Genomic DNA, 27,781 nt, shown 5'->3' on the forward strand with positions numbered 1-27,781 from the left:
TACAGAATGTAAAATATATATAATAAGATAGTTTAGAACCTAATTTGCAAGGGGTGAACCAAACAATTCTCAACATAAAGTAGGAGGTTTTAATGAATTTTATTTCATTATCAGGAAATATGATCTCTAAATATGTTTTTTTTTAAAAGCCATTAAGATCAAAGGATAAGATCAAAGAAAATTCTCAGATGAAAAAATTGAAACTATTTCTAGCCATATGAAAAGATGCTCCAAGTCATTATTAATCAGAGAAATGCAAATTAAGACAACTCTGAGACACCACTACATACCTGTCAGATTGGCTAGAATGACAGGGAAAGATAATGCGGAATGTTGGAGGGAATGTGGGAAAACTGGGACACTGATACATTGTTGGTGGAATTGTGAATACATCCAGCCATTCTGGAGAATGATTTTTACACTACGCTCAAAAAAAGTTATCAAACTGTGCATACCTTTTGATCCCACAGTGCTACTACTGGGCTTATATCCCAAAGATATTTTAAAGAAGAGAAAGGGACCTGTATGTGTAAGAATGTTTGTGGCAGTCCTCTTTGTAGTGGCCAGAAACTGGAAACTGAGTGGATGCCCTTTAATTGGAGATCAGCTGAATAAATTGTGGTATATGAATATTATGGAACATTATTGTTCAGTAAGAAATGACCAACAGGAAGATTTCAGAAAGGCCTGGAGAGACTTACACGAACTGATGCTGAGTGAAACGAGCAGGGCCAGGAAATCATCATATACTTCAACAACAATACTATATGATGATCAATTCTGATGGACCTGGCCCTCTTCAACAATGAAATGAACCAAATCAGTTCCAATAGACAGTAATGAACTGAAACAGCTACACCCAGCGAAAGAACTCTGGGAGATAACTGTAAACCACTACATAGAATTTCCAATCCCTCTATTTTTGTCCATCTGCATTTTTTATTTCCTTCACAGGTTAATTGTACATAATTTCAAAGTCTGATTCTTTTTGTACAGCAAAATAACTGTATGGACATGTATACATCTCTTATATTTAACTTATACTTTAACATATTTACAACCTGCCATCTGGGGGAGGGGGGTGGGAGAAGGAGGGGAAAAGTTGGAACAAAAGGTTTTGCAATTGTCAATGCTGAAAAATTACCCATGCATATATTTTGTAAATAAAAGGCTATTAAAAATAGTATTTCAAAAAAAAAGCCATTGATTAATATTTTGGTATAAAATAAGTCAAGCTTGAAATATGTCAAGATCAAGCATCTTAAACATAAGCCATTATGTAGAACACTTACTGGTTTTTATCTTTCAAGTCCTTAAATAAGCCATAATGACTCCAAAGCAAGATGTCCATAAGTTCATATTAGCTCATTTTCATTTGCTATTCAGTTCAACTGTTTAGTAACTACCCAAGAGTTGATGCAGTAAAGGGCCCAGATAGTTAAATCAGTTCATTATTTCCAAACTGGTGACTTCTTTGATATGACATAGTTTGTCACATGATGGCAATGGACCTAGGCAAGGTCCTCAATCAGGATCTGTCCCTGCCTCCAGGGCAGGATCTTCCTGTACCAAGTAGCCAAAGTGCCACTTAATATTTAACTGATGCCCAGTGGTTTTAAACTACACAGTAGAGACACCAAACTAAGCACCACCCCTATCTGATGGTACAAACTATAGCCACTCACCACCTTTTTGTAGAAAAGCTAGCACAGCTTGTTGATTCACAGAATCTCCTTCAGTCAAAGAAAGGAAAGTGAAAAGTTAACACTGCTATATTCTCATGTAAAGGACTCTCTACATAAAGAGGCTACATAATACTAAAGCAGTATCCTGCTTAAAGTCTGTGCCTAAAAAAACCAGGTAAAAACAAAGGCTCAGGTTAATGAATAATCTCAAAATATTTCCTGTCTTACAAAGTATTTTAATCAATGGCAAGTTGAAGGGATGAAAAATCACACTGCAACAGGAAAAATTACTACTGGTATTTTAAGTCTCAAAATACTTTTCACCTTCACCAGTAACACGTATACACATTCACTTTTCGGAAGATACCAAGTATATGCCGAAATCCTTTAGGAAGTAAGAGGGATTGAAGAGGGAAGGATAAAAGATGAAGAGAAAGTTTGTATTTCCATTTTTGATTTATTGAGTTTTAACATCACAGTAAAAGTTTCATAATTATGGACAAGTTGGTGGTACATGACTAGAGGGACTTTTTAGTCTATATGTACTATTATGGAGATGTACCTCCATGGATTGAGAACTCTGTAGTCAATCAGTAACCATTTGGAGGTGTTATGGCAGCTAGTTTGCTAGTGAAAACTTTATGACCTGTAGAATTTTAAGTCAGGTGGAGCTCCCTGTGTTCTCTGCTCTTGATTACAGCAGGGTATTCTAAACCCACAATCCCTTTACTCCAAGGGCGCATTTCATTTGAAAGCTACTCAAAAACAGTTAAATGGAGTGGTTACCTAGCAACCTTTATCCCTGTAGACAGCAATGTAAAGATAACTGTAGACACAGTTGACCCCATTTCTTTATTTCTATCTTTGTCCTTGAGATAATTAAGTCATGGTTAAGCAGCATATCAATGATCCTAAGTCTAATGATGCTGCTTTTGTAAACATTAATAACTGGCTGATATATTCAGCCACAACAAAGGGATTTTAGAAAGGCAGCCATCATCATTTCATCTGCCATAATAAATAATAAGCAATTAAAGGGCTTATTTTTATTTTGGAGGGCTTTTAAAAATGCAGACTTGAAACTATTTCCCCCTTCATTCTCAGTAACAGTGATTGCCGCAGGCTTCTCTTCAATATCAGAAACAAGTTATGAGGGTGAAACATGTTAGAGACAAATCTAGGGGAAAGACCCTTCCAGGGCTGACTCAGGAAATGGTAATCACCCTCCAATGAAATCTTTAAAAAGGCATTTGCTGTAGTGGCTGATCTAGTACTAATACCTGTGCTCAGCTCAATATCAGAATCACAGAATTCACAGAATAATTAGATTTATATGGCAGGGTCTCACTTGTCTCTTCAGTAGATCAGGAGCTTTTATCAATATACCTCAACACAGGTACCACTCAAAAGCAAGCCTATACATTAAATGAACTCTCCCCATTTCCTTGTTTTCTAACGTCATAGGCACAACAGAACAATACTATTGGTAAATTGCATTTGAGTTAATATTGAAAGCAAAAACACCAAGGAAAAATTAATAGAGAAAATGTTAACATAAATGCATCAATTCATATTAGAAAATCCAGACTAATTTTATTTTAAGAATAACTATATAGAAACATGAATTAATAGAGAAGAAAAACAAAAACACCTTATACTAGTGGGGTTACAGTTTATTTTAAATTAAATAAATGGAGGGAAATTTGTGATATTGATCCAGTTATGAATGGCTATGTTTTAGGCAGCTCAGTACCCTCTAGTTATTGATCTAGCCAAAATTACACTTGGCTAAGCATGTTTTTTCCCTATTTTTAGAGAGGTACTAAGTATGAATTTGAGATTTTCTGTGTCCTTAAAGAACTCAAAGGACCTTGGGTCCAATATTTTGAAATCTCATTAGCAAGGAAATGTGTTGTTTTTAATTATAGCAACCACAATAAATAATTTTTACATGAGATCTACATGGAATCTGCATTTACTTATATGAATCTAAGAGAAAATGTCATCACAAAATAGTTTCTGTCAACTAAAGACATGTACTTTCCCAGATATTTCCTCCCCTTTAAAAAGATGAACAACATATGTCAATTAATTTTCTCAGATACAATCACCTGAGAATAGTAAGCTAGTCTTCTAACACCTGGTCTTTAATCTTTGGACCACATTTTAACTAACTATATATCAGGTACTTAAAAAAAAATTATTTCCCATGAAAAATTTATGCACAACTATATGACAGTCAGTATTCTTTTTCTAAAACAAACAAACAAACAAAACTGTTTAGGTTTACTTTCAAAAGAAGTTTAAAATAACAATGCTAACCATTCCTTTTTAGTTGTTGGATAAAACTTGCAGACATGTGGAAGGCACACATCTTATCCAAAGACCAGAAACCCACAAACTTTATTCAATCAAACTGTATCCATCATATTAGCTCATTCAAAGAAGATAGTCCACCTGCTGAAAAGTCTAATTACTAGACAATCATGATTAGTTTTACTCCTTGAAATAAAAATAAATGAAAGAAAGAAATCCACCACAGGACTTTTATACTTTCAAGTTATGAATACATAATATTTTAGTCTGTGGGGATGAAAGGGCATGGGGAAGAGGCACACCTCACACAATCTGAAATTCACAGCAGCATAGACTCAAAGTGCAAAGGGCATATAAAATAAATGCCTTATAGAATTCTTTCCAGATAGTCATTAGTTTTTTTTTCTATATTAAATTTTTAACAAGCATTGAAAGTATATGCAAGATTAAGTCACATGCAACAAATGAAGATGAACACACTAACTCAATGTTGAAACTTTAATTATAAAATCCCCAACTGGAACTAGCAACAAATGTAGCATGTCAATACAAATGGACAATGGCTAAAAAAAATACACCAATTTAAATAAGTCTGAGTGAATACTGTACAAGGGTATCCATGTCTGTTAGCTTTTTGGAAATATAAAATTAAGTATATCTGTAGTAATTAAAATTCACCATGTGTCATGTTATCCTGTATGAGCACACTTTATAAATACAAGTTATATTTCATGTGGATAACATTGACAAACCTAAATAATTAAACAGATAACATTGGATTCTACTATATTAAAAAGCAATACTTTCACTTGCCAATTTATTTCATTCACAATGGAAAGACATCCGCAAATGCAAATACATTTCCAAGTGTGAAAAAAATAATTGTAACTAATATTAGAAACAATATAACTGCATAATCTACAATGCAGAAGCATATATTCTACATATTATGTAGTCATACTATTTTAAAATGAAAACAATATTTAAGCTTACAACAAATTCACTTGAGGCCAAAAGAAATTTGTTTATTATAAAACAACATACAAGGTCTTAAGAGAGAGCAAGGCAACATTAGATCAACCACTTTAGATTTTGAAAACGAAGTGTAGTTTGAAAATTGTAAAGACGAATGTAGCTCCTAACATGCTATCCTCTTCTCTTCTTATAAATGGGATGAAGTTGAGAAGCAAAGTTTCAATGTGTAGGGATTAGAACCATCTGTAAAAATTAAAAATCAAGGTTAATGGTTAATTCTGAAAGTGCTTTACAAACTACATAATTGGCAATTTAGAATCTCTAGTACAAGTTAATTTTCTCTCTTATCTAGGAAATTAATACAAACAGGAATGGAAAGAAGCAAAAATCTTAGAAAGCAAGGAGAAGTCTATTGTTGTATTTGCTCTTTCCCTTGAAATGAGAAGCAGGTTCAAGCTTAATTTTCTGCTTGTCACTACCCTCAGCTTACTTTGCATCAAATATTATTTTTCAAAGAGTGAGAATACCACCAATACTAAACCCAACACAGCTCAGTTTCTTCCCTAGGTTGTGGGCTTAAGTTGGAAAAGGTATGCAGATGGTCTACTCTGTAGCCTGATCTGAGAACACCAGAAGATCCTCAAGGAAACTCAGCTGATTCGGAGCTTCTTAAGACATTTGAGTGCATTACAGAGAAATATTTTATGTTAAAACAATATACCAATGTTGTCCCACAATACTATAATAATCTGGTACAGGTAATATAGGTTTGTAAGAACTATTTGACTTACTTGGAACTCTTATTTGGTAGTGATTAAGAGCAGTAAGGGCTTCTACTGCATCCGTCTTGCATTCCCATTCTAATAGGCCAGAGAGGGTTTTGGCAGAAGCTAGAAGATAAAATGTAACTATTGTTTTCTTGTCATAATCCACTGTTCTAAAAACTAAAACATAGAACAAATTCACTTACGTTTTGCATCAAACACTTTGTATTTGATAAATGTGAGAACTTCATGATCACTACATAACTGCCAAAGAAATAAAAACAAAATTTTTGAAAAGTTTGTTCAAAAAAAATCACATCTTCTTTCCAGAAAGTAAATAATATTAAGGAATTCAGGTTAGGATCTTAAAATTAATTGTTTAACATAAAAAAAGGACTAAAAACAGCATAAAAGTAACCAACTTCGTGCTTACTGACAGATAATCAATGATAAATACAAAGTACTCTGATGGGCTAGAATAAATAGGAATATGATCTCTCTTTAGAAGACCTGATAATTTCTGGAATCAAATTCTAAAATGTGATCCTAAAATAAGGATGGGCACAATTTTGCTTCAGGCCAAATAAAAGTAGATGAAAAGGAAAAATTCCTCCTCTAAACCCCCCTCCTTCCACCCAAGAGAATTTAGCTAGAAACCCATAAAAGTAAAATGAGGGGGTTGGAATAGGTGATCTCATTAAAGTCTTTTAGACATTATAACATTCCAAATACTGACTAGAAGAGAAGAACAAAGACACTTGGGCCATACAGGATTTGGAGATGGATGCAAATTACATAAAATCTCTGCTTAACATTTACATTTTTAGGAACCAATTAATTCCTACCTTTGAAAAGGTGTCTTCTGTAACACACAATGGAACATTGTAATAATGCAGCACACAAGAGGGTGGCTGGATTATGTTCTTGGATGCCTGACCAGCACTTGTAAAGCGATTATTTTTGCTCATAGCAAAATCTTTGTAACTGCTTGTACCATCCTCTAGTTCAAATATTTGACTAGGCACAACTGAATGTTGCTTAGACACACTAAATATCAGAAAGGGGAAAAAAAATACAGAATGAACATTGTTAAATAAAGGTCAGCAAGTAAACCCAGAATATTAATATATATACTATGTTTATAAATAATCTTAAGGAAAATAAATCATAAGCAAATTTAGCTATTTAAGCAAATGACTAATTAGCTTAGGTTCTGATCGTTATTATTTGCGTATCGATTAAAGGGCAAGTCTACTGAATATATTTTCTTATATTTGAATACTATTTTAAATTAAGCAAATTTCTCTTTTATTTTTATAGTACCTTCATTTCCCAACATTTCTCCCTTTTATAAACAAAAAGATTAAAAAGGAAAACAAAAGAGTTCAACAAATACACCAATCACATTTAGTAGTCTGCACCAATAGTTAACCCCTTTTCAAAAACAGAGGGGGAGTGAGGGAGGCAAATAAAAAAAGAGACAGACAGAGAGAAGGATGGGGGAAAGAGAAAGGGAGAATGAGCGGTGCAGGTATATACTTAATAGCACTAATCAATATTAGCATATTTTTTTAAATTTATCAAATTAAAAGCATCATTTTAATCCAGTCTGCTGTGATAAGGCTAAAAGGTCAGCCCAAGTAATACAAATACTGTAAATACCAGAATAAGCTCTCATTTCAAATATGCTTTGAATTCTAAAAAAGATTAAGTTAAAACTTCAATTGCAATTTTTAAAAAACTACAAATCAAGAACTAGAGAAGAAACATTTAATACATGTTTATTAAAATAAATTACCAAACATTAAGTCTTTTCCCAAATAACTTGACATTATTAAGATGTGTGACAGCTCGTTCTACAGCATACTCATCACCCATTTCTACCAATGCTGTACCGGGAATGGTTTTCATAAATTTTACCTGTCAATAGAAAAGAAAAAAATTCTATGTCAAATATAAAGAAGCTGTTAGTAAATGGTTAAAGACCAAGCATGAAGATCATCTGAAGTCTCACTTAATTCTGGCATACCACTGACATTATGGCTTCATTTTTACCAAAATCCAGTGGAACGTGATTAGCCTTAGATTGGAATCTGTAGCCATTATCCAGTGATGACATGACTTGTAAATGGGTATCTCATTTACCTTCTTGACTCTCTCACTCAAAGAATAATAATAAAAACAGTGCATAAGAGGAAGCAGGATGTAATTGAAAGAAAACCTTGTAATAAAAAAGACATAGGTCCAAGTTCTGCCTCTGACATAAAATGGCCAGGTGACCCAGAATAAATTATACAACATTTCAACATCCTAGAAAACTCTAACTTGCAGAAGTCACTAATCTGAACTGAGGGGGGATACCCTTGCCAGAACTATGTTTCCTTCATCAATGAAATTACAAGTCTAAACAAACAAACAAACAAATGTGCTTTAATTTTCAATATTAAAGTTTCAAATTTTCTATTAATGAGAGAAATGAACTAAGTTTACCAATCAAATACTATTAGAAAAGGTAGGTCTGAGTTTTTTTTTATTTATTTTACAATTTAATTCAATCAAATGTGATGGGCCACTAAATCACACATATGTGATTATTAACACTTGTTTTATAAAATGAACAACATCTGATCAAGGCAGATTATATATGCCAGATACCAGAGGGTTTCAGTGGAGCTGACAGGACCTAGCCCCAATAAATCACTGATCGGTTCTGCAGTAAGATTGGGGTGAGCATGGATATTAAATGTAAAGAAAGGAAAAATTTCCAGGATCACTTCACCTCTTTCAGTTTTTCAAAGATCAGTAATTTTTTGAGGTGAGTCCTTTCACTGATCGATTTCAGAAGTTCTCTTTGATTCATAGATGGCCTTTGAGAGGAACTCAGGCCAAAAAACTTACCACTGTGTAGGAAATCAGGGAATAAACCTATCCAAACTTAGCCAAAGGATTGGTCCTCCAAAGACAGACAGTACTTCACTGGACCAGAACTTCATCTTAAAGCATGGTTTGTTTTTTTGTTGTTGTTGTTATTTGGGGGGGGGGGGGGGGGGGAGTTGGTCACTTAGTTGTCAAGAAGCCAATTCTAAGTGCTTAGTTAGGAAAAGGGAAAGGAAAGTAATAAACACTTATATAGCACCTATTATGAACCAGGCACTGTGCTGAGCACTGTACAAACATCTCATTTTAGTTTCACAACAAATCTGTGAGGTGGATGCAGCAAACAGAGGTCAAATGCTTCTGTGCCCAGGGCTACACTCCTAGAGTCTGAGGCCAAATCTGAACTCAGGTCTTCCTGACTCCAGGCCCTGCTACACTCTGCCTCCTAGCCACCAATGAAGTTCTTACCACCTAAATTAAAGACCGGTGGTGGTGTTAAGCTTTACTTGTCCCCATTATATAATACTGCCTTAATATGAATGAGCTGGAAGAATAAATGAGGAAGAGGAAGAGAATAAATGGATCAGTTTCAGGATTTCTAATTGGACAGCGTAGCAACAAATGGTCACTTCATAAAGTTTACCTTTTCGATATTTCCATATAAACAGAACAGATTGAAGACCCTTGAACAATTCATCTTCAGCTGATGTAACCCACTAACCATAACAACTGAACCGGAAGGATTCCCCCCATGCATATAGGAGGAAGAAGCCTGTGGTAGGGGATATGCAACAAGTTCAGGTGTATCTCGGGAGCCCATTCGGTAACGGCTTGGTAAAGGCAACAATGGACCATGTGAACCTACAAAAATGGATGAGGGGGAAAAAGCACTTATTACTTATTTCATTTTCAGTGGATATGCTTCATTATTAAAAAGTAACTTCCTAGAATTAGTTTAATACTTCATTTATTAATGAAAAAATATAAGAATTACTCAACACATTTCTGAAGGCTTGCTTTTAAAGCATATATTCTAAATAAAAAAGAATTTCACTCATTTTTTCTATGTCTATCTTACCTAGGTGCATTAATTACAAATTAAAATATTTTTCTAATACAACTAATATCCTACAAAGAAATCTTTTGATAGCAATTTCTAATTATAAGGTGATCTTTGGCCACTTTAGTTCTCTACTGGAGCAATTCCATATAAGCTATATCCCAGAGTAGAATTTACTGCAATGAACTTTGTCCTGGATTCTATGACCATTATAAAAGCTAAGAAAGCTATAGGTACTAAATACAGTATTTCATTTATATAAGCAGCCTTACCTACCTAGAATCTAAAATTTTCTAAGCAGTCAACAAGAGACCACAATATGTTTGCATTAAAACATATGTACTTTATTTAGAGGAACCTATTTCTTCATATGGTCAATACTATCTAAGGAACTTTGTTACCTGATCATCCCACCCAGCATCAAGCCAATAAGAAAGCAAGAATGAGAGTTAAGGAGCCATCAGAAGCAGACATAATGAAAAAAGAACAAACAGTATGACCCGTAAAATGCACACACAATAACTCAAAATGTATCATCATAGGACATTTTGGGACAAAAGTAATTTCCTTTCAACCCTTACAGGATTACTAATCTAGAGCTAGACGGGACCTCAGATATTACTGTAGCAAATCCTCTCACTGGACAGATGAGGAAACTGAGCCAAGGAGATTAAAGGATTTGCCTAAGGTTCAATTAGTAATTTGTATTCGCTGGGATTTGTAACCAGGTCCTCCAACGCAGTGCAGTTTCCCTTCAATAGTACTACAGACACACCTATATGCTCATGCTATATAGTTTAGAATAACTAATAATGCTCAAAATAACAAATCACCAAGATGAAATTAGGTTAAAATGTATGTGCTATTATAAAGGGGGCTAAGAAAATTCTGACACATTCTGGGGAAATTTCCATCAATACTTATGTGGAACTACTCATTCTCCGACAATGACAAGAGTTATTATATATTCTCTGAAAATAGTCTTCATCTCTTAATTAAAAAGTTTTCTGATAACTATAATCAAAGAAGATCTTATGCATTCACTCACAACTTGTATTAAAAAATCTTCTTGGAATCAAAGCAAACAAATTTTTATCCCTAGCACTGTCTCATGGCTGTTTGAGACAGTATGGTCTAGTGGATAAAAGTCTTGCTTTGAAATCAGGTGCAAATTCCATCCATGGCACTAGCTGTGTAACCAATGTCTATAGCAAATCATTTAATTAGCAGCGTGAAACAACTCCTTATGATTTATCTACAAAGATATAGACAAAGTGCAATCTGTGCTGGTAAAAGAATTTCCAACACTGAAAGTTTCCCTAAAATGATAAACTCTTGCATCTGCTGAGAACTGCTGAATTATGGTTACTTCTATTGGCTCAACCAAGGATTGAATACTGTCCCACTTTCCCTGACATGCTCAATGGAAAAGAGGTTTTTAGGCATCTTCTGGATGTTTCTTCTATTAAAAGCAGAGAATATAAAAATCTTTGACTTGGTCTGTTACTTATTTAACTTTCGGAAGGAATTGAAGGAAAATCATGAACCTGAATTGGCTGGTGAATAGAAATGAAAAAAATCTTAAGAGTGATTATCATCTTAAAGTTCATAATAGTTAAGGAAGGGAAGGTTGAACATAATCTCTATATCATATAGACTTCAGAGATGTAAATTTCAAAAAAATTCGGAAAAAGTAGTTTTTATCCTATGTTATGATTTACCTAGTTCAAATTCTAAAAACAATCCCATGTGACCACTATGAAAAAGAAAATGAGGAAGCATCATTGAAAGTCGAGCCCTGCTTTTTAGGAAATCCTGAGATGTTTGATGGAAGTCAAAACAAAACTTTAAACAGTACCTACCATCTAAAGACCATTATATAGTGCTCTGTTGATACAAAGTTTAGCTAAAACAAAAGCCCTTACTGTAATCGAGTTTATTGCTTAGTAGGAAGATGTATGACACAAATGTGGCTGTAACAAATTAGTAGACTTGGAAACATAAAATGTTAGGTAATATAGATTCAGTGCCCAGAGGAAAGGAAGATGGAGAATGGAGGAGAGGGAAAATGAGAGAAAGCGGAAAAAAAAAGAGAGGGAGGGAATGAAGAAGGAACAGAGAAGGAAAAAGGAGGAGAGAGAGGGAGGGAGGAAAAAGGACAAAAAGGTACAAGGGAGAGAGAGAGGGGGAAAGACTCGTGAAAGGGGGGGATTTATGGAAAGTGACATAGGGAGTAGAATTATAAATAGACAATGAGGCAAAAGAGAGGACATTCCAAGAAACGCAAAAATATGGGCAAAGTAATGAAGACAGGAAACTACAAAGTGTGATCTAGGGACAAGTAGTTCAAATTGATTAGAATGTGGCATATGTAGAAGGAGGAAGTATGAAATAAGCCTGAAGCAAGATAAAATCAGACTTTAGAGAGTCCTTAAAGGCGAGAATATGGAGTTAAGATGTTTCTCAATGGTCAAGCATGAGGAAGCATGATCAAACAGACCTACTGCCAGGTTTGAAGATCCAAGTTCCAATATCATCTTTACTATTAGCTATCTATGTGACCCTAAGAAAAACAAGAAATTCACTTGTATCCTCATTTTATCATTTCCAGTAAAATATGTATTTATAGAGATTTCCAAGGCCCCTTTCCATTCTACACCCATCTCTCTAAAGAAAGTGAAGGGGCTACATAAGTGCACTCTACAGTGCACTCAAACACACAGAAGAATGGAATACAAGAGGGACATAAGAAAAAAACACAGGAAAGCCAACCCCAAAATTAGCACACGTTATGAAAAAATACTAAAAGGTACAAAAAACTTGGGGGCTAAAATAATATGCCTATTACTTGGGGCAGATGGGGCAAAATTAATGCATATCACAAAGTATTTCTGTTTTCTCTAAAATAGTCAACAATCTTCAGACTGAAAAGATAAACAAACATGACAGAGTAAATTAAAAGAGTCAAATGAGATAAAACAACAACAATGATTATACTATCTAAAATTATTTACTTAATCAGAGTCATATCAAGCGATCAAAAGATTATTTTGAAGAGCTAGAAAAAAATAACAAAATTCATCTGGAGGAACAAAATCTTGAAAATATTACAGAAAATTAAGAAAAATGGGAATGAAAAAGACCTAGCAGTTTCAGATCTCAAACTATATTAGTAATCATCAAAAATGATTGATACTAAGAAGATATATTTTTTAAAATTATTCAGCTCTAGCTGAAAAAAGTTTGATACTAGTTAAGAATCAGAGAAATCTATGAAATAGTTTGGGGCATAATACATAAATGCACACAAATATAGAAGTCTAATATTTGATAAATCCAAAGATCTTGCTGGAAAGTAGTCTGATAGAAATCAGGAGAAATTAGGTTTGTACCAACATCTCACACCATATACCAAGATGAACTCCATGGATATAAGACTTTGGCATAAAGGGTGTCACCATAAATTGAACCAGCAAGGAAGAAATTTACCTTTCACACCTTTGGATAAGGGAAGAGTTCAAGACCAAACAAAGGACCGAGAGGATCACAGAAGATAAAACGTATATTTCTGATAATATAAAATTAAAAAGATTTTACACAAGCAAAAATAAAGGGACAAAAGTAATTAGGAGAAAAAAAATCTTTGCAGCCAGTTTCTCTGAAAAAAAGTCATTTCCAAAATATATAAGGAATTGATTCAAATTCATAAGAGCAAAAGTCATTCTCAAACTGAGAAAATAGTCAAAGAATTTGGATGATGAGCAGTTTTTTAAAAAATCCAACCTATAGATAGCATATGGAAAAAAATGCTCCAAATCACTAATAAAAATGCAAATTAAAGCAATTCTGAGGTTCCACCATCCATATCAATTAGACTGACAAAGTTGTCCAAAAAGAAAATTACAAATGTTGGAGGGACTGTTCAAAAACAGGGACATTATTCTGCCCTCCTGGTGCAACTGAGTATTGGTCCAGCTATTTTGAAAAGTCATTTGGAACTATGCCCAAAAAGCTATTAAAGTGTACATACCCTTTAACCCAGAACAGTACCATTACTAAGTACATGTTCCAAGGAGGTCAAAGAAAGAAGAGAAAGACCCATATGGATGAAAATATTTATAGCAGTTCTTTTTATAATGGCAAAGAATTGGAAACTAAGAGGGTACTCATGAATTGGCAGGAAATAACTGAAAAAATTATAGCATATGAATGAAATACAATATTATAGTACTATAACAAATTATGAAAGTTTCAGAGAATTTGAGAAAATTTATGTAAATTAATGTAAGGTGAAGTAAGCAAAACCAGAACAAATTTATACAATGGCAGCAACTATGACCAATGGAGTAACCAATCCAATTCCAGAGGGACAATGATGAACCATGCTAGTCATGCTATCTCAGTCTCCTGACTGACAAGTGATGAGTCATAATACTGAATGAGGCATTGCACTGGAAATGGTCAATGCAAGAATGTTTTGATTGACTCTGCATATTTGTTATATGGTGGTTTTGTTGTTGTTGTTTTAAGACAAGAGAGGTAGTAAACAAAAGAAATAAATTTTTCTTCATTGAAAAAAATGTCCTTGCAAATTAAGACAACTCTGAGATACCACTGCACAGATTGGCTAAGATGACAGGAAAAGATAATGTGGAAAGTTGGAGGGGATGTGGGAAAACAGGGACACTGATACATTATTGGTGCGACTGTGAAGCCATTCTAGAGAGCAATTTGAAACTATGCTCAAAAAGCTATCAAACTGTGCATACTCTCTGATTTAGCAGTAATTCTACTGGGCTTATATCCTAAAGAGATTTTAAAGAAGAGGAAAGAACTCACATGTGCAAAAATGTTTGTGGCAACCCTTTTTGTAGTGGCTAGAAACTGGAAACTGAGTGGATGCCCAGCAATTGGAGAATGGCTGAATAAAATATGGTTTATGAATGTTATGAAATATTATTGCTCTGTAAGAAACGACCAGCAGGATGATTTCAGAGAGGTCTGGAGAGACTTACATGAATTGATGCTAAATGAAATAAGCAGAACCAGTAGATCAATCATTATACATGGCAACAAGATTATACAATGATCAACTCTGATGGATGTGGCTCTCTTCAACAATGAGATAATTCAAACCAGCTCCAATTTGTTCAATAAAGAAGAGAATCAGATACATCTACAGAGAGAACTATGAGAAATGAGTGTGGATCACAACATAGCATTTCCACGCTTTCTCTTATTATTTCCTTGCATTTTTGCTTTCCTTCTCAGGTTTTTTTTTTCTTTCTTTCTAGATCTTTTTCTTTATGAAACAAGATAACTGAATACATATATTGGATTTAACATATACTTTTAACATATTTAACATGTATTGGACTACCCGCCATTTAGGGGAGGGAGTCGGGGGAAGCAGGGGAAAAGTTGGAACAGAGGTTTTTGCAAGGATTGATGTCGAGAAAAATTCCCTATGCCCATGTTTTGTAAATAAAAAGCTATAACAAAAAAAGGAAAAAATTCTGTAAAGTGTGAAATGAAACTCAAGAGGAAAAAAAGGAAGATAATAAAAAAAGAACTTCAATCTTTTCCTAGCTACTGGATCCTTCCTACAACATACTTGGGTCTCCTGTGCCCATAAAAAATCCTCATTCAGTTGTCCCCTCAAATTATCATTCTAAAGCACTGCTCAGTTCACAAACAGAAAAGCTATTTGCACTTGTGTCTTCAATTTCTTCCCCTTTCATTTCTCAACTACTTGCAATACAGCTTTTAGCCTCATCATTCAGCAGAAACAAACTCTTCTCTTCAAAGTCACCAATGAAATATATATATATATATTTTTTTAGGCGATTGGGTTTAAGTGACTTGCCCAGGGTACACGGTTAAAAAGTGTTACGTGTCTGAGGCCAGATTTGAACTCAGGTACTCCTAACTTCAGGGCACTAATGATATCTTAAGCGTCTCTTAACTACTCTACCACATTTGACAACAGGATCACAATCTCATCCTATATACCTGTTTTGTTTTGTGACACTACTTTCTATTGGTTTCTCCTATCTTTCTGACTGCTCTTTCTCCTTTGCTTGATCTTTATTCATATGCTACCTCCAGTGAGAGTATACCCCAGGACTCTGTCCTAGCTCCCTAATCTTCTCTCTTTACATTTGGTGAAAGTATCTGATCCTATGGATTCAGTTATCATATCTGTGCAGACAACTCTCAAGTGTGTAGCTCTAGACTTAGTTTCTTTTCTAGCCTCCAACCCCACAACACTAGATGTCCAACGAATATTTCTATTAGAATCACAAATTCAACATGTTGAGATAAGAAAGTGGCAGGAGAAGATACTGAGTTGCATTCCAGATATGTTGAATTTGATTGCCTCCACATTATCTGCTGAAATCCTTGGCTTCCTCTTTACTCACTTAGTACCACCCTACCTTTGGCCCTCAAAACTTGAAATTTGGACTAAGGCAAAAATCCTAATAGATCTTTCTGTATCCAGTCTCTCCCTTTTGTTTCCTAGCCTTCAGAGAGCTGCCAAAGTCATTTTCCTAAAGCACAAGTCTAACCATGTCACTCCCCTGCTCAATAAACTCAAGTGATACCCTATTGCCTTTAGAATCAAATACAAACTGTTCCATTTTGTTATTTAAAGTTCTTCTCAATCTGGCTCTAACCAGTTTTCCCAGACTTATTACACATTTTTTATTCCCTTCACACACTGGAGAATCCAGTCAAAATTGCCTTCTTTCTTTATTTTCATGCTGTACTATCTTTTGTCCCATACCTTTGTAGAAGCTTTCCACCATTTTTGGAATGTATGTCCTTCTTGTTCCTACTTGTTAGCATTCCTCATTTGCTTCAAAGTTCAGGTCAAGTATAACCTTCTATGTTAAATCTTTCCTAATCCCCTCCCCCCACTTTTTAACAACTCCCCCATCAAAAGTACCTTGTATACATTTACACATCCATACTTTGTCTCCCTTGATAAACCATAAGGTCTTGAGAGAAAAGATTTCATTTTTATCTTTGGATTCTCAGACCATGTGTTCTTAATCAATTCTGTATAATGGGCACTTAAGTAATCTGATAAAATCTATGGATCTCCTCAAAATAATATTTTTAAATACATAAAACATTCAAGTTAAGAAATTATACTAAAATACAGTGACCAAAATATTTAAAGTTCCAAGGTTCATAGTTCCCAGGTTAAGAACCCTTGCTTTGAACGGTGCTTGGAATACAAAAGGGATTTAGTAATTCTTTGCTGACTAAAAAAATAACAGTTCAAATAACCTAGTCCCAGATGCAATACTGCATGTACTAAAATTATTTTCAGATATAACTAATAAACCAGGGCCACTTATCTTTGAGGAGTCCTAGAGAACAACAAAAATACCACAGGATTTGAAATGGGAAGGTGGTCTGAATTTTCAAAAGAAAAGGATGAAGATACTGCAATCTGTATGCCAATGAACTTGATCATCACTGGAAAAATTCTAGATTTGATCATTAAACAGATGCTCATAAAAATTAGAGAAACAGTGATAATGAAGAACTAGCATGAGTTCACCTAATAAGAATAAGTTATGCCAAACTAAGTTGGTAAGTCAGGGGAACATTATAGACACAAAATACCTGAATTTTCCGCCAGGCATTTATTTTAACTAACCACCTTGTGGAAAATGTGTACAGACAAAAGTGCACTTAACAGTACATTATGGTGGATTATCCAGCACTTAGCACAATGCCTTGTACATTACAGTCATTTAATAGGTGTTTTATGTGGTTGTTGAAAAACTGATTGAAAGACTAAAACCAAATAACAGTGATTAATGGATAAATGTTAAGCTAAAGGGATTCTTTTAGTGGTAGAAAGCTCCTATACTTGGACCTACAGAAAATATATATGGTACACTTATCAAACCTAAAGATTTGACAAGAAAGTGAGGTGAGGGAAGAAAGGGTTAGAGACCTAACTATTTAAATTGGATGACTGAATCAGATATAAAAAATTCAGCTGGCTGGAACAGTGGATTCTAATCTAACAAGGAATGTGACTGTTATAAATGAAAAATACTGCACTCAGATTTTAAAAAAAAATCAACCATATATGAAGTACATATTGGGGCAGAGACATAGGTCTAGAAAAAGACTCTGGTTAACTGACTCAAATGTAACATAGTTATCCAAAATCATATACAAAGAACCAAACTACATCTGGAAAATCACATTAGAATTTCAAATTTTAAAAAAGATATTAGTAAATTGGAACTTTTGAGGAAAAAGGTAACCAGGAAAATGGACAGGAAACTTTGTACTAGAGATATTCTAAGCAAAAGGAGAATATTTATGGATGACAATTTCATAGTGATTTAAGGCTTATAAAGCACTTCATACACACATTATCTCATTTGATCCTCAAAATAAATCTTTTAGTCAAAGTTATTATTATTTTCAATTTTACATATGAAAAAACTGAGAATTAGAGATATTAAGTGACCTTCTGAGGGTCATAAAACTATTAAATATCCAAGCCAAAAAGACCAAGACCTGAACCTTGGTCTTCCTGACCTCCTGGGTCCAGGATTCTTTATCACCATGCTATAATACTACATAGATGCCTAAATGATCATGTATTGGGCATTTCATAAAAGGAATTCACATCAGGAAAGCATTTTGTAACAAACTGAAAAGTACTTAAATAATGTGGGACCTTCAGCTGCCAATTTGTACAATCTCAATAAAACATTTTATCAGTAGTATTCCTCACTTCCTGCTAGCAAGAACAGCAGCTAGATACTTATTCTATAGTTCTTCCTTGACAAATACTCAGTTCGTTCTATCTCTTATCACCTGAAGTTTTCTAGTGTCAAAAATGCTAATAAAAGAATAACCTACTGACAGAGAGTAATAATAACTTAACCAGATGAGAGTTCATCTACTATGAGAGGCAACTAGATAGAATAAAATACTATAAGGTATGGTGTCAGAAACCCCAGATTCAAATCCACCCCACCACTGTCAGTGTTACATGCTGTAAGTCAGTTTTCTTATCTATAAAAGGAGGGGGTTGGACTAAATTAGATGGAATTGAAGGTCTTCTCTAGTCCTAAATCCAGCATCCTAAAAGGTTTTTTTTTTAAGTCTACAGTATGAAACCATATTACAAAATAAACATAATAAAATTTCTAAGTCCCAGTCAAAAAGCCCATTTATTTCAAGGAATGTTGGCATGTTATTTACTACTATAAAAGAAAACACACAGCTTCTTAAAAGTCCCCTACAACATAGTACCAGTATAAACAGACATCAAAAGAATAACTACCAACAGTACCAATAATAACATTACCTTCAAGATGGGGGGGGGGGGATAAAGGGAGCGGGGGGAAGGTGAGATTAAGAAGGAGGCATTTGATCCAAACCTTTGATTTCATTGACGGAGGGAACTCCCAATGAAAGAACTCTACCCACCAAGGTAGATAAGCCACCCCTATGCAATTTAAGAGTCTTGATGAGTCAGCTGCTTAGGTCACTAACTATTAGTACAATCATCCCTTTTCACATGGTGGGGTGTTAAGAGTGTGGCACCTCCTTGATCCAGAAAATCCATCCCACTCATCCCAGAGAACTCTGAATTTTTTTTCTTCTCTTTCTGGGGTGTTTACAGTATCTTATTGTAAAATTTGGATTAAGTATCTGGTTATAGGCTCTGTGTCATCTGTTGAACTTTGCATGTCATCTGCAGCTTCTGCAAAACTTCCCCAAAATTCCTGTTTAATTTCTTTTGATCCATAATATACTGAAACTGTGCTAGGGAAACTGCAATGTGAAAGTGAAAACTATTTTTAAATACCTACTATGATAGGTGCTGAGGAACACAAAGACTGAAAAAATCCTTACTCTTATAATGCTTACTTCTATCAGGGAAAACAACATATAGATTTATTAAATATATGCAGAAGAAATTAAGAGAGGTTAAATGACTTGCCCAGGGTTACAACAAGGTCAATGTGTGTCAGAGGCAGGACTTGAACCCAGGTCACCCCATCCCAAGACCAATTCACTGTCCATTATACTACGTGGCTCTCTTCCATTTAAAGAAATGCAAACACACACACACACACACACACACACACACACACACACACTCACACCACCATTCTGCACCAGACATACAATGTTCTTTTTCAAAAAATCAATTTTCAATTTTTTTTTACTATATTTTTCACTTTCATCAACTTACCATATCCATCATGTCTAAAGGATGAAGGGTGCTCTCCCAAAATGGCTTGCCTCTGACGACCCTTTCCTCTATCTAACACAGAAGTAGAAAAGTGGTTTTAACAGTCTGGATCTGTAGCACTTGATATCGTTCTCATACCGGACACATAGTATTACAATTCAAAGAAAGAAGATTGATTCCTGCTTAACTTTTAAAAACCATTCATATCCAATTTAAACACAAATCATATCTGTTTAACACCAAAAGTTTAGATAGATAAATTTTTCTGTCTAACAAATTCCACTTAACTTGAAAATATCTTTTGGCCAATAGCGGATACAAACACTTTAGAATTTAATGGAAGACTGAGTAATTTTCAGAAAGTGCAAAGTACGCCATGCTAAAGGTTAACATCATACAGGGTTTACCAATGTATGTCTTTAAAACAAGCTGTAAGTGCAGGACTTTTGAAAGACAGTACCTGAATCATACTATTAGCTTCAACAGCAACACATTTTCAAAGTGGGCTTCTTTCAAGAAGTTTCAGCATAAGCCAACAACAACCTGTATTACATGGTTTCACAATCAGTAAACAGAGAGTATTTTATATGTACATATACATATTTACAAATACCTAATGATTTATGAGAATGCTGAAAATTGCACATTCCTAGCCCATATGGTACCATGGGTTAGGATTTCAACTATCATCAAGTCAGTTTCTATTGACTTTAACAACAAGCAATACCTTGAACAACCCCCAGTTTAAATATACCAAGAGAAAGCTAACCAAGGGGTCAACATTATTGGATGAGAGCAATAAAAGACTCTCAAAGCATTTTTACTAAACTACAGATTAGCTATATCAGATTTCCCAAACTTAACTAGTCATTAAAGTAAAATCTGATTCTAAAAATTTCAGGAATATTTGTTTAGCTTTTTTTTAAACCTCATTTTACAGTTTTGTGAAGATTTGCTGACCAAATATAGTGATTGGTCTGATTCAACTTAAACATTTAAGTCTTCATTTATTGTTATTGTTATTTATTAAGACTTAAAGATTTAGGATTTTGCCAGTATTATGCTTACTATATTTTGAGCAAATGAGTTCTGTGGGAGATGAGAAAAACTCGATTTTTTTCAAGTTTGGAGAGATATCCCCTCCACTTTTGTCTACTGGAAAATTTAACAGATTCTTGATTACTATTCTCTACAGAAATTATAACTGGAATTACAGCTAAATTCTAATGTCAAAAGTGGCAATGTGGAGAATGGGAAGTTAGTTAGTTAAACTGAATTACCTAGTCCTAGCACTAATCTGATGTGGAATCCACTATAACCACTCTATTCCTCTGTTACCTCATTTATAAAATGAGGAACTAGATTAGATGATTTCTATAGTTCCTTTTTATGATTCTCTATACTTGAGATATTATTTTTTATCTGTGGACTTCTCACATTAGGACCAGCAATTTCACAATATACTTAAACCAGGACAAAAAAAATTCAGGGAAAACTTTTCTTAAAACTTAATGAGGATTTAAAAGAATTTTAAAAAGAAAAAAGCCCAAGTGTCTTTTGCAGAGAAATTCAAATAGTTTTTTTTTTTTTAAGAGCAACAGCTAAAATAGTTCCAGTGCCTATCATACAATAATGAAGGAAAATAAATTACCAAATTATTTTTTTTTACAATATTAAGCTAGTAAATAAAAAATAAAGAATTTCTCTTTCAAAGAATGACTACAACTCTTTTTTCCCATTTTTCTCAGCTAAATTAGCAGACACTATTTAAAATCTAACTTAATTGGATTGGAATAAATGAGTCTTCCTTAGAGATAGAGGCAAGTAGTTAAAAATGCAAATCTATAAATAATATTTTAATGCTTAATATTTCAATGGATCCCATGATCTCATTACGGGTAATTTAGGCAACTCCATATAAATAAAAGATCTAGCTAATAATAATGAAAGGTTGGGAATTCCATATAATACACTCAATGTCTATACTCTTAAATGAGTAATAAAAATTAACAAACTCTGAAAACTTATATAAATAAGAGGTTTCTCATCAACCACTCATCCCATTATTTGCATTAATAAGAATTGTTCGTTATTTTATTCATGTATACCAATACTTATACGAGGAAAATATGAGGTTCAGCCAAAGTTAAGTAACAAAACAAAACTATCTGTAACTCCATGAACATGCAAATTAAGATTCTAGATATTAAAGTTAAAGACTGATTGTTACTCAAGGGACCAAAAAGGGTAAGTGGATAATCAATTATCTAATCTTTTTTGCTAGATTATGCTATTTAGCTCTATCACCCAACATAGGATATTATAATAGAATCTGTTCTTTTTTTTTTTTAACTGCAGATTTAATAAAAAACAATTTTAAACTCTCATTCAAATGCTGTCATTCTAGGTAAAGAGCTAGCCAATACTGTAGTCCCCTTGTTAGCCTTTTACAAGATACACATTTTAATTTGTATATTCCAGCATTACCACAATTATTTTGACAATTTTATGAATCAAATCTGTATTGATGAAATCCAGCATTTCTATAAAATAGCTGAATATGCATCTCAGATGAATTAAAAATTTTGTTTTCATGTTTATCTATAGTTTAAATATATTCTACCTTAAATAGACATGTTGCTTTCAATCTCTCAAATTTCTAAAAATTACACAACTTATACATAAGTAATGTCTAAGAATTGTTACAGAAAGTGACAACTTTTATAAACAGCCACTTTACAAAATGCAATCTACACAGCAAATTGTCCCTTTTTTTTTTTTTAACAAATGATGCATACTTAATTACTGTGTGAGAATTAATCCCTGATGTAATGTCCACAGTTAAGATTATACCAGTAAAAGTAATATAATTGCACCAAATGGACACCTTCCTATTCCTTTTACTTTTAATATACCTGTGTGGACTCATTAAATATTATCCACCCCTCTCCCAACCCAAGGCCTTTGGGTAAATTAATCGTGATCATTAACTATATAACAATTTTAATTTAAACTGTAAAGAACTAGTTACAGTAATGTGCAAAATCATTTACAACATTGTAGATAAACTCTGCATTTTATAGACTTTCCTTTAATGAAATGTTAACTTCTACAACTACAACCTTAAGGGAGATTAGATCAATATACATACAATTGAATAAATGGGCACAGTCTATCATGGTATTCATCCCATGCAAGTCTGAAGTACTGTTAAGTGTCCTCCTTTAAAAACTGGTGGTGGTGTTGCATGCAGTATGCAGTCAAGGTGAATTGCAAGTCTGAGTTTTTTCAGAGGGCTTTTTGCTGATGCCGATGTTGTGCATGATGAAGTGTAGAGTCAGCCTGCTGGAGTCCTCTATCCTTCTTAATGCCTTGTCCAGCTTGGGGGGAAAGTCCTTTCCATAGAGAAGCAGTGTGCAAGTTTGTAAGGAATATTCTGAATCAGTTTCCTCTCCTCCAAAGAGTGAGAGCTGCTTGGAGAAATGCAAGTCCTGGAACTGCGGGCGTGCCTGCATGTGGGGGCTCCTTGTTGAACTACATGATAGCTCAGTACACACCAGGAGGGGGCGCTAATGTTCAATGTTAATTTCTCCACGATTACATCATGGCCTTTTGAAACAATGCATTCACCAACAAAACCTCATATGAACTAATTAGTCCATTGCAAGAAAAAGAAAACTAACTGCATATAAAAATGCCAGCATACACATTTACATTTTATAATACACAAACACCTACCTCGCCTTCCCAAGTATGGTTTTGTGTAGTCCCAACTGTCATTGTCGTTCCTAATAACATTTAGGCGAGTTGGCTGTTGAGATTAAATGACAATAAGTCAAAAGCATGAGGCTAAAACATAAAAACTGCTTTGAAGAACATATAACTAAAAAATACATACCCTCGCATATTCAATTTTTAGTGTACAACATCCAGCATATATATCTGCTCCATTTAGTGCTGCTTTAGCTTTCTGGGCACAAAGGACTGATTCAAACATAAGTTTTGTTAAGGAAATTTGCTCAACATAGATTTGTTCTCCTTTCCTGGAAAAAGATAACAAAACCTGAAATCTCACATGTATGAGAAGTGTATAAGCAAAAGAGGATATAAAAGATTTAAAGTGAAGTTTTTATTGGCGGTTTTAATGTATGAAGTCCCAAAATGCAAAGGAGACAACCTAATTTCCCATCTAATTCTTCTAATTCTAACAAAAATCATCAACAAAAACTTTATAGAATTGTATGGCCATAATAAATATTACACAGATAAAATCTATAACTAATCTACAACTTTCTAAAATCTTATTCAAGTATTTAAAAAGCATGGTGTCCAGAAGAAAATACTGAAGGAAAAACAACCAAAAGATTGTTTTTTAAAATGTATGAATTACAGGGGCAGTTAGACAGTGCAGTGGATAAAGGACTGGCCCTGAAGTCAGGAGGATCTGAGTTCAAATCTGAACCTTTAACACTTCTTAGCCGTGTGACCCTGGGCAAGTCACTTAACCTCAATTGCCTCAGCAAAATATATATATGGATTACAATATGCTTATATTTTCATATTCCAAACGTATATTCCATCTACAGGATTAACAATCATTTATTAAAAAGTATCTTGGCACTAAGGATACAAAAATGAAGCAATATACAATCAGTGCCCTTATATAATTTGCTGTCTAGTGAAAAAGATGAGAGGTCTTCCCAACTCTAAACTCCTATAAACACACAGATGAATACAATTCAAATAATAAGTACTTAAGAGATCTAAACGGAGAAGTACCAAGAAATTCAAAGATAGAGAAACTACTTAATTTGAAGAAAAGGAAAAAAATTAAATTTATACCTGTCTTGAAAGGAAAAGATTTCAAATCTGAGGGGAAAAGAGGAAAAGATAAAGCCATTTTGGGCATAAGGGGTATTACACCAATAGACACAGAACCAAATCAAATCAAACTGTGATAAGGAAATTAGGATGGGATGAAATCTAGAAATGGCACTCTACCCCAAAGTATAAAGGGAAGTAATATGAAACAAGCATGTTAAGACAGTTTGGGAACAAAATTGTGGTGTGCCTCAAGTTTTTAAGTCAAAAAATTTACATTTACTAGATAAACAATGGAAGCCGCTGAGAACAGCAGGGAAGTGACACAGACTTATACATTAAGAATACCGTAGCAAATGGTGTGAAAATTATAATGGAGAAAAAATGACTAAAGGCAGGGAAGCCAGATAGGAGACTATATTGTAAAAGGCTAAGAGAATTAACAAAGACCTGAAAAAACAATAATTTACACTGACACAGAGCTTTAAGATTTGTGAAGTATTTGACACATATCTTATCACTAAATTGTCACAACAATCCTGTGAGATGGTAAGAAACCCTTGCCACAAAGTAGAATGCTCAATAATTTAATGCTGTTTAACTTTTATTAGCAAGTTGTTTTCTATTCTTCCAAAGGCCTCCCAATCAAGTTTCTTAAAATTGTGACTTGAAATTAATTTATAGTGAACTTTAAGGGGTACAGTATATACAATATCTAATTATTATAAAAAGAAATTCATCCTATTAGAACTGCAAAGAAGTAAAATCTTAAAATATAACAGAGCTTCATTTTTAAAGTTTAAAAAGTGCTAAAGAAAGTAATACTATGATGAAACATTCATAATTCCAAGTGAGTACAAATGTGAAATAAAGGATATTCAACCATTGCTTGTATTCCATTTCTCTTGAATATGACAATCCGTTGCACTTTTCCAACAGGATTGCACACTGTATATAAAACATCCTAAGAAAGAAAAAAAAAACTTTTAGCAAAGTATTCACACTATAAAATTCAGCTAATTATTACATTAAAAGGAATTAGTAGTCATATACTCCCCTTAAAATAACAAAACCAGTTCTACTGACAATACCTGGAACACCAATTTTCTAAATCACAAAAGTATTTTAAATTTGTTACATGAATCTGATAAACAAAAATGTCCCTAAGTACAAAAATGACCATGTTTCTTGTCATTCCAGATATTTTCAAGATAGTACTAAATACTGTTAAAAGAAATACTGTTAGAAGAATAAGGACACATAACTAATAAGAACATGAGATTCAAATGGGTATTTCTCTCAAACAAAATTAAAGCAATAAATGTTGGACAGAAAAAATGTCAAAAGTGTTTGTCCACTTATTTCTTCTTCAAAATATCAACTCTGTGAAGATAAGGACTATAGATTTTTCGAACTGCTGTATTCATGATACTTCCACCCTTAAGAGATCATCCCTGATTTGAGCTTCAGGTAGATAAATTCACTTTGTTTTATATCATGGCTACAGACTGACCTGATAATCCTGACCACATAGTCTGCAAACACATGGCCTTTGTTACAAGAGCTGAGGATAGACAGAATGCAAATCTACCATAACTGTTGGAAAAGTTTAAAAGCACATGTTATAATAGCATGTCAACAGGGTCACCATGTACAAAGGACAGGTAGTAAAATAATGTGTGTCCAGCCATCTTATTTAAAAGGTTAATGACATGTTATTGAGAATTATAAGTATAAGAATAAAGTATGATGTTGCAGAGTGATATTTTATCTTTGTTTAATTACTCAGGAAGATAAACTACCAATTGCTTACAGTATCTACTAACTATACCCCAGAGGCAAAGAGGTAAGTAAAAGTTGTGGTATGTAAGAGATCATATCCCTTAAGAGTTGAATATATAGTACCAAACTCATTATCACAACAGATTTGTAAACTTGGCAAACAGGGTGCCTACTGATTCTTCTCTTGGTCTCCTTTGTATGCCTGAGAACTGCTGAAGCTTTAATCATCACTGTGGGAGATGGTAGTTGGCAATCAAAATCATTTCTTTGATGATAATGAGATATGACCTACCCCCAACACATAGTTCAACAATTCAAATCAACTAGCATTTATTAAGCACATATTATGTAATCGGCACCAGAGACACAAAAACAAACCCTAAGTAGTGCTTGCCTTTGAGAAGATCATATGTACAAAAATTAACAGAGTAAGTGTCTGAAGGATGGGGAATACTAAAAATTGAAGGAACTCTAGAAAGGTCTTTTGTAGGGGTTCTTCCACTGCCTTAAAAGGAACCAGAGATTCCAAAAGTTAGGAAGGAAAGAATTCTAGCCCCTAGGGATAGCCTGATGTGAGAGGGGGGGGGGGGGGGAGAGGGGGGAGGAGATGATATATCCTATACATGGGACAGCAGAGCCTAAAGTTACATAAAACCAAAGAATAACTACTGTAAAATCTCCTTTCCTTTAATTCTGAAGGCAATGTAGCAAAGAACCTAATTTGAACGAATTCTCTCTTTCCCCATATTTCACTTTACTTTCAGAAGGGAATCCTTTCAGAAGAATAACAAATCCTTACATGAGAGATACAGGATCCTAGTAGATTTCCATATCTGTGAAGAATGAACCAAAGTTAAACTCTTAAAATATTATATTTAGTCAAGCTCTTACATCACCTATCCAGCAATCAGAATAGTTCTGGGAAATTTTATTGAAGAAGAAAAGAGCTTACAAAATGAGAGAGAGCTCATCCAGATGCTCTTGAACAACAGTGGTAACACTGACATCAGAGGATATTAGTCAAATCAACCCTAGGTAGCGGCTTAAGGCTCAACAATCATTATTCCTGGGAGCAGTGTGACAATTTTTCCTATGGCTAGCAAACTATCCTCTACTCAGAATTCCTGGGATTTATCCAGTCTATCCTGCCTTCCCTTGCTACCATTACCTCATTCCAATGCCTTCCCAAGTTGTTCTACCTTTACTTTTTCCTTGTATCTTATAACAATCTTCTTCATATTAAATACTTTCCTCT

General features: G+C 34.0%; 1 protein-coding gene across 1 annotated transcript in view; it reads right to left on the reverse strand.

The window, feature by feature from the left end:
• Window positions 1-4,485: 4,485 nt before the first annotated feature.
• Window positions 4,486-27,781, reverse strand: part of HNRNPLL (heterogeneous nuclear ribonucleoprotein L like) — a 49,178-nt gene continuing 25,882 nt past the window's right edge. The window contains exons 4-13 of the mRNA XM_051975146.1: window positions 25,623-25,708; window positions 23,822-23,918; window positions 23,662-23,734; window positions 19,924-19,995; window positions 9,261-9,478; window positions 7,539-7,660; window positions 6,586-6,787; window positions 5,947-6,004; window positions 5,768-5,866; window positions 4,486-5,219 (exon numbers count right to left, since the gene is read on the reverse strand). Of these exons, the coding sequence (XP_051831106.1) occupies window positions 5,164-5,219; window positions 5,768-5,866; window positions 5,947-6,004; window positions 6,586-6,787; window positions 7,539-7,660; window positions 9,261-9,478; window positions 19,924-19,995; window positions 23,662-23,734; window positions 23,822-23,918; window positions 25,623-25,708 (1,083 nt within the window). The 3' untranslated portion in view covers window positions 4,486-5,163. The remainder of the gene's footprint in view (window positions 5,220-5,767; window positions 5,867-5,946; window positions 6,005-6,585; window positions 6,788-7,538; window positions 7,661-9,260; window positions 9,479-19,923; window positions 19,996-23,661; window positions 23,735-23,821; window positions 23,919-25,622; window positions 25,709-27,781) is intronic.

Source organism: Antechinus flavipes, chromosome 2 (genome assembly GCF_016432865.1).
Source record: "Antechinus flavipes isolate AdamAnt ecotype Samford, QLD, Australia chromosome 2, AdamAnt_v2, whole genome shotgun sequence".
Taxonomy (NCBI): Eukaryota; Metazoa; Chordata; class Mammalia; order Dasyuromorphia; family Dasyuridae; genus Antechinus; species Antechinus flavipes.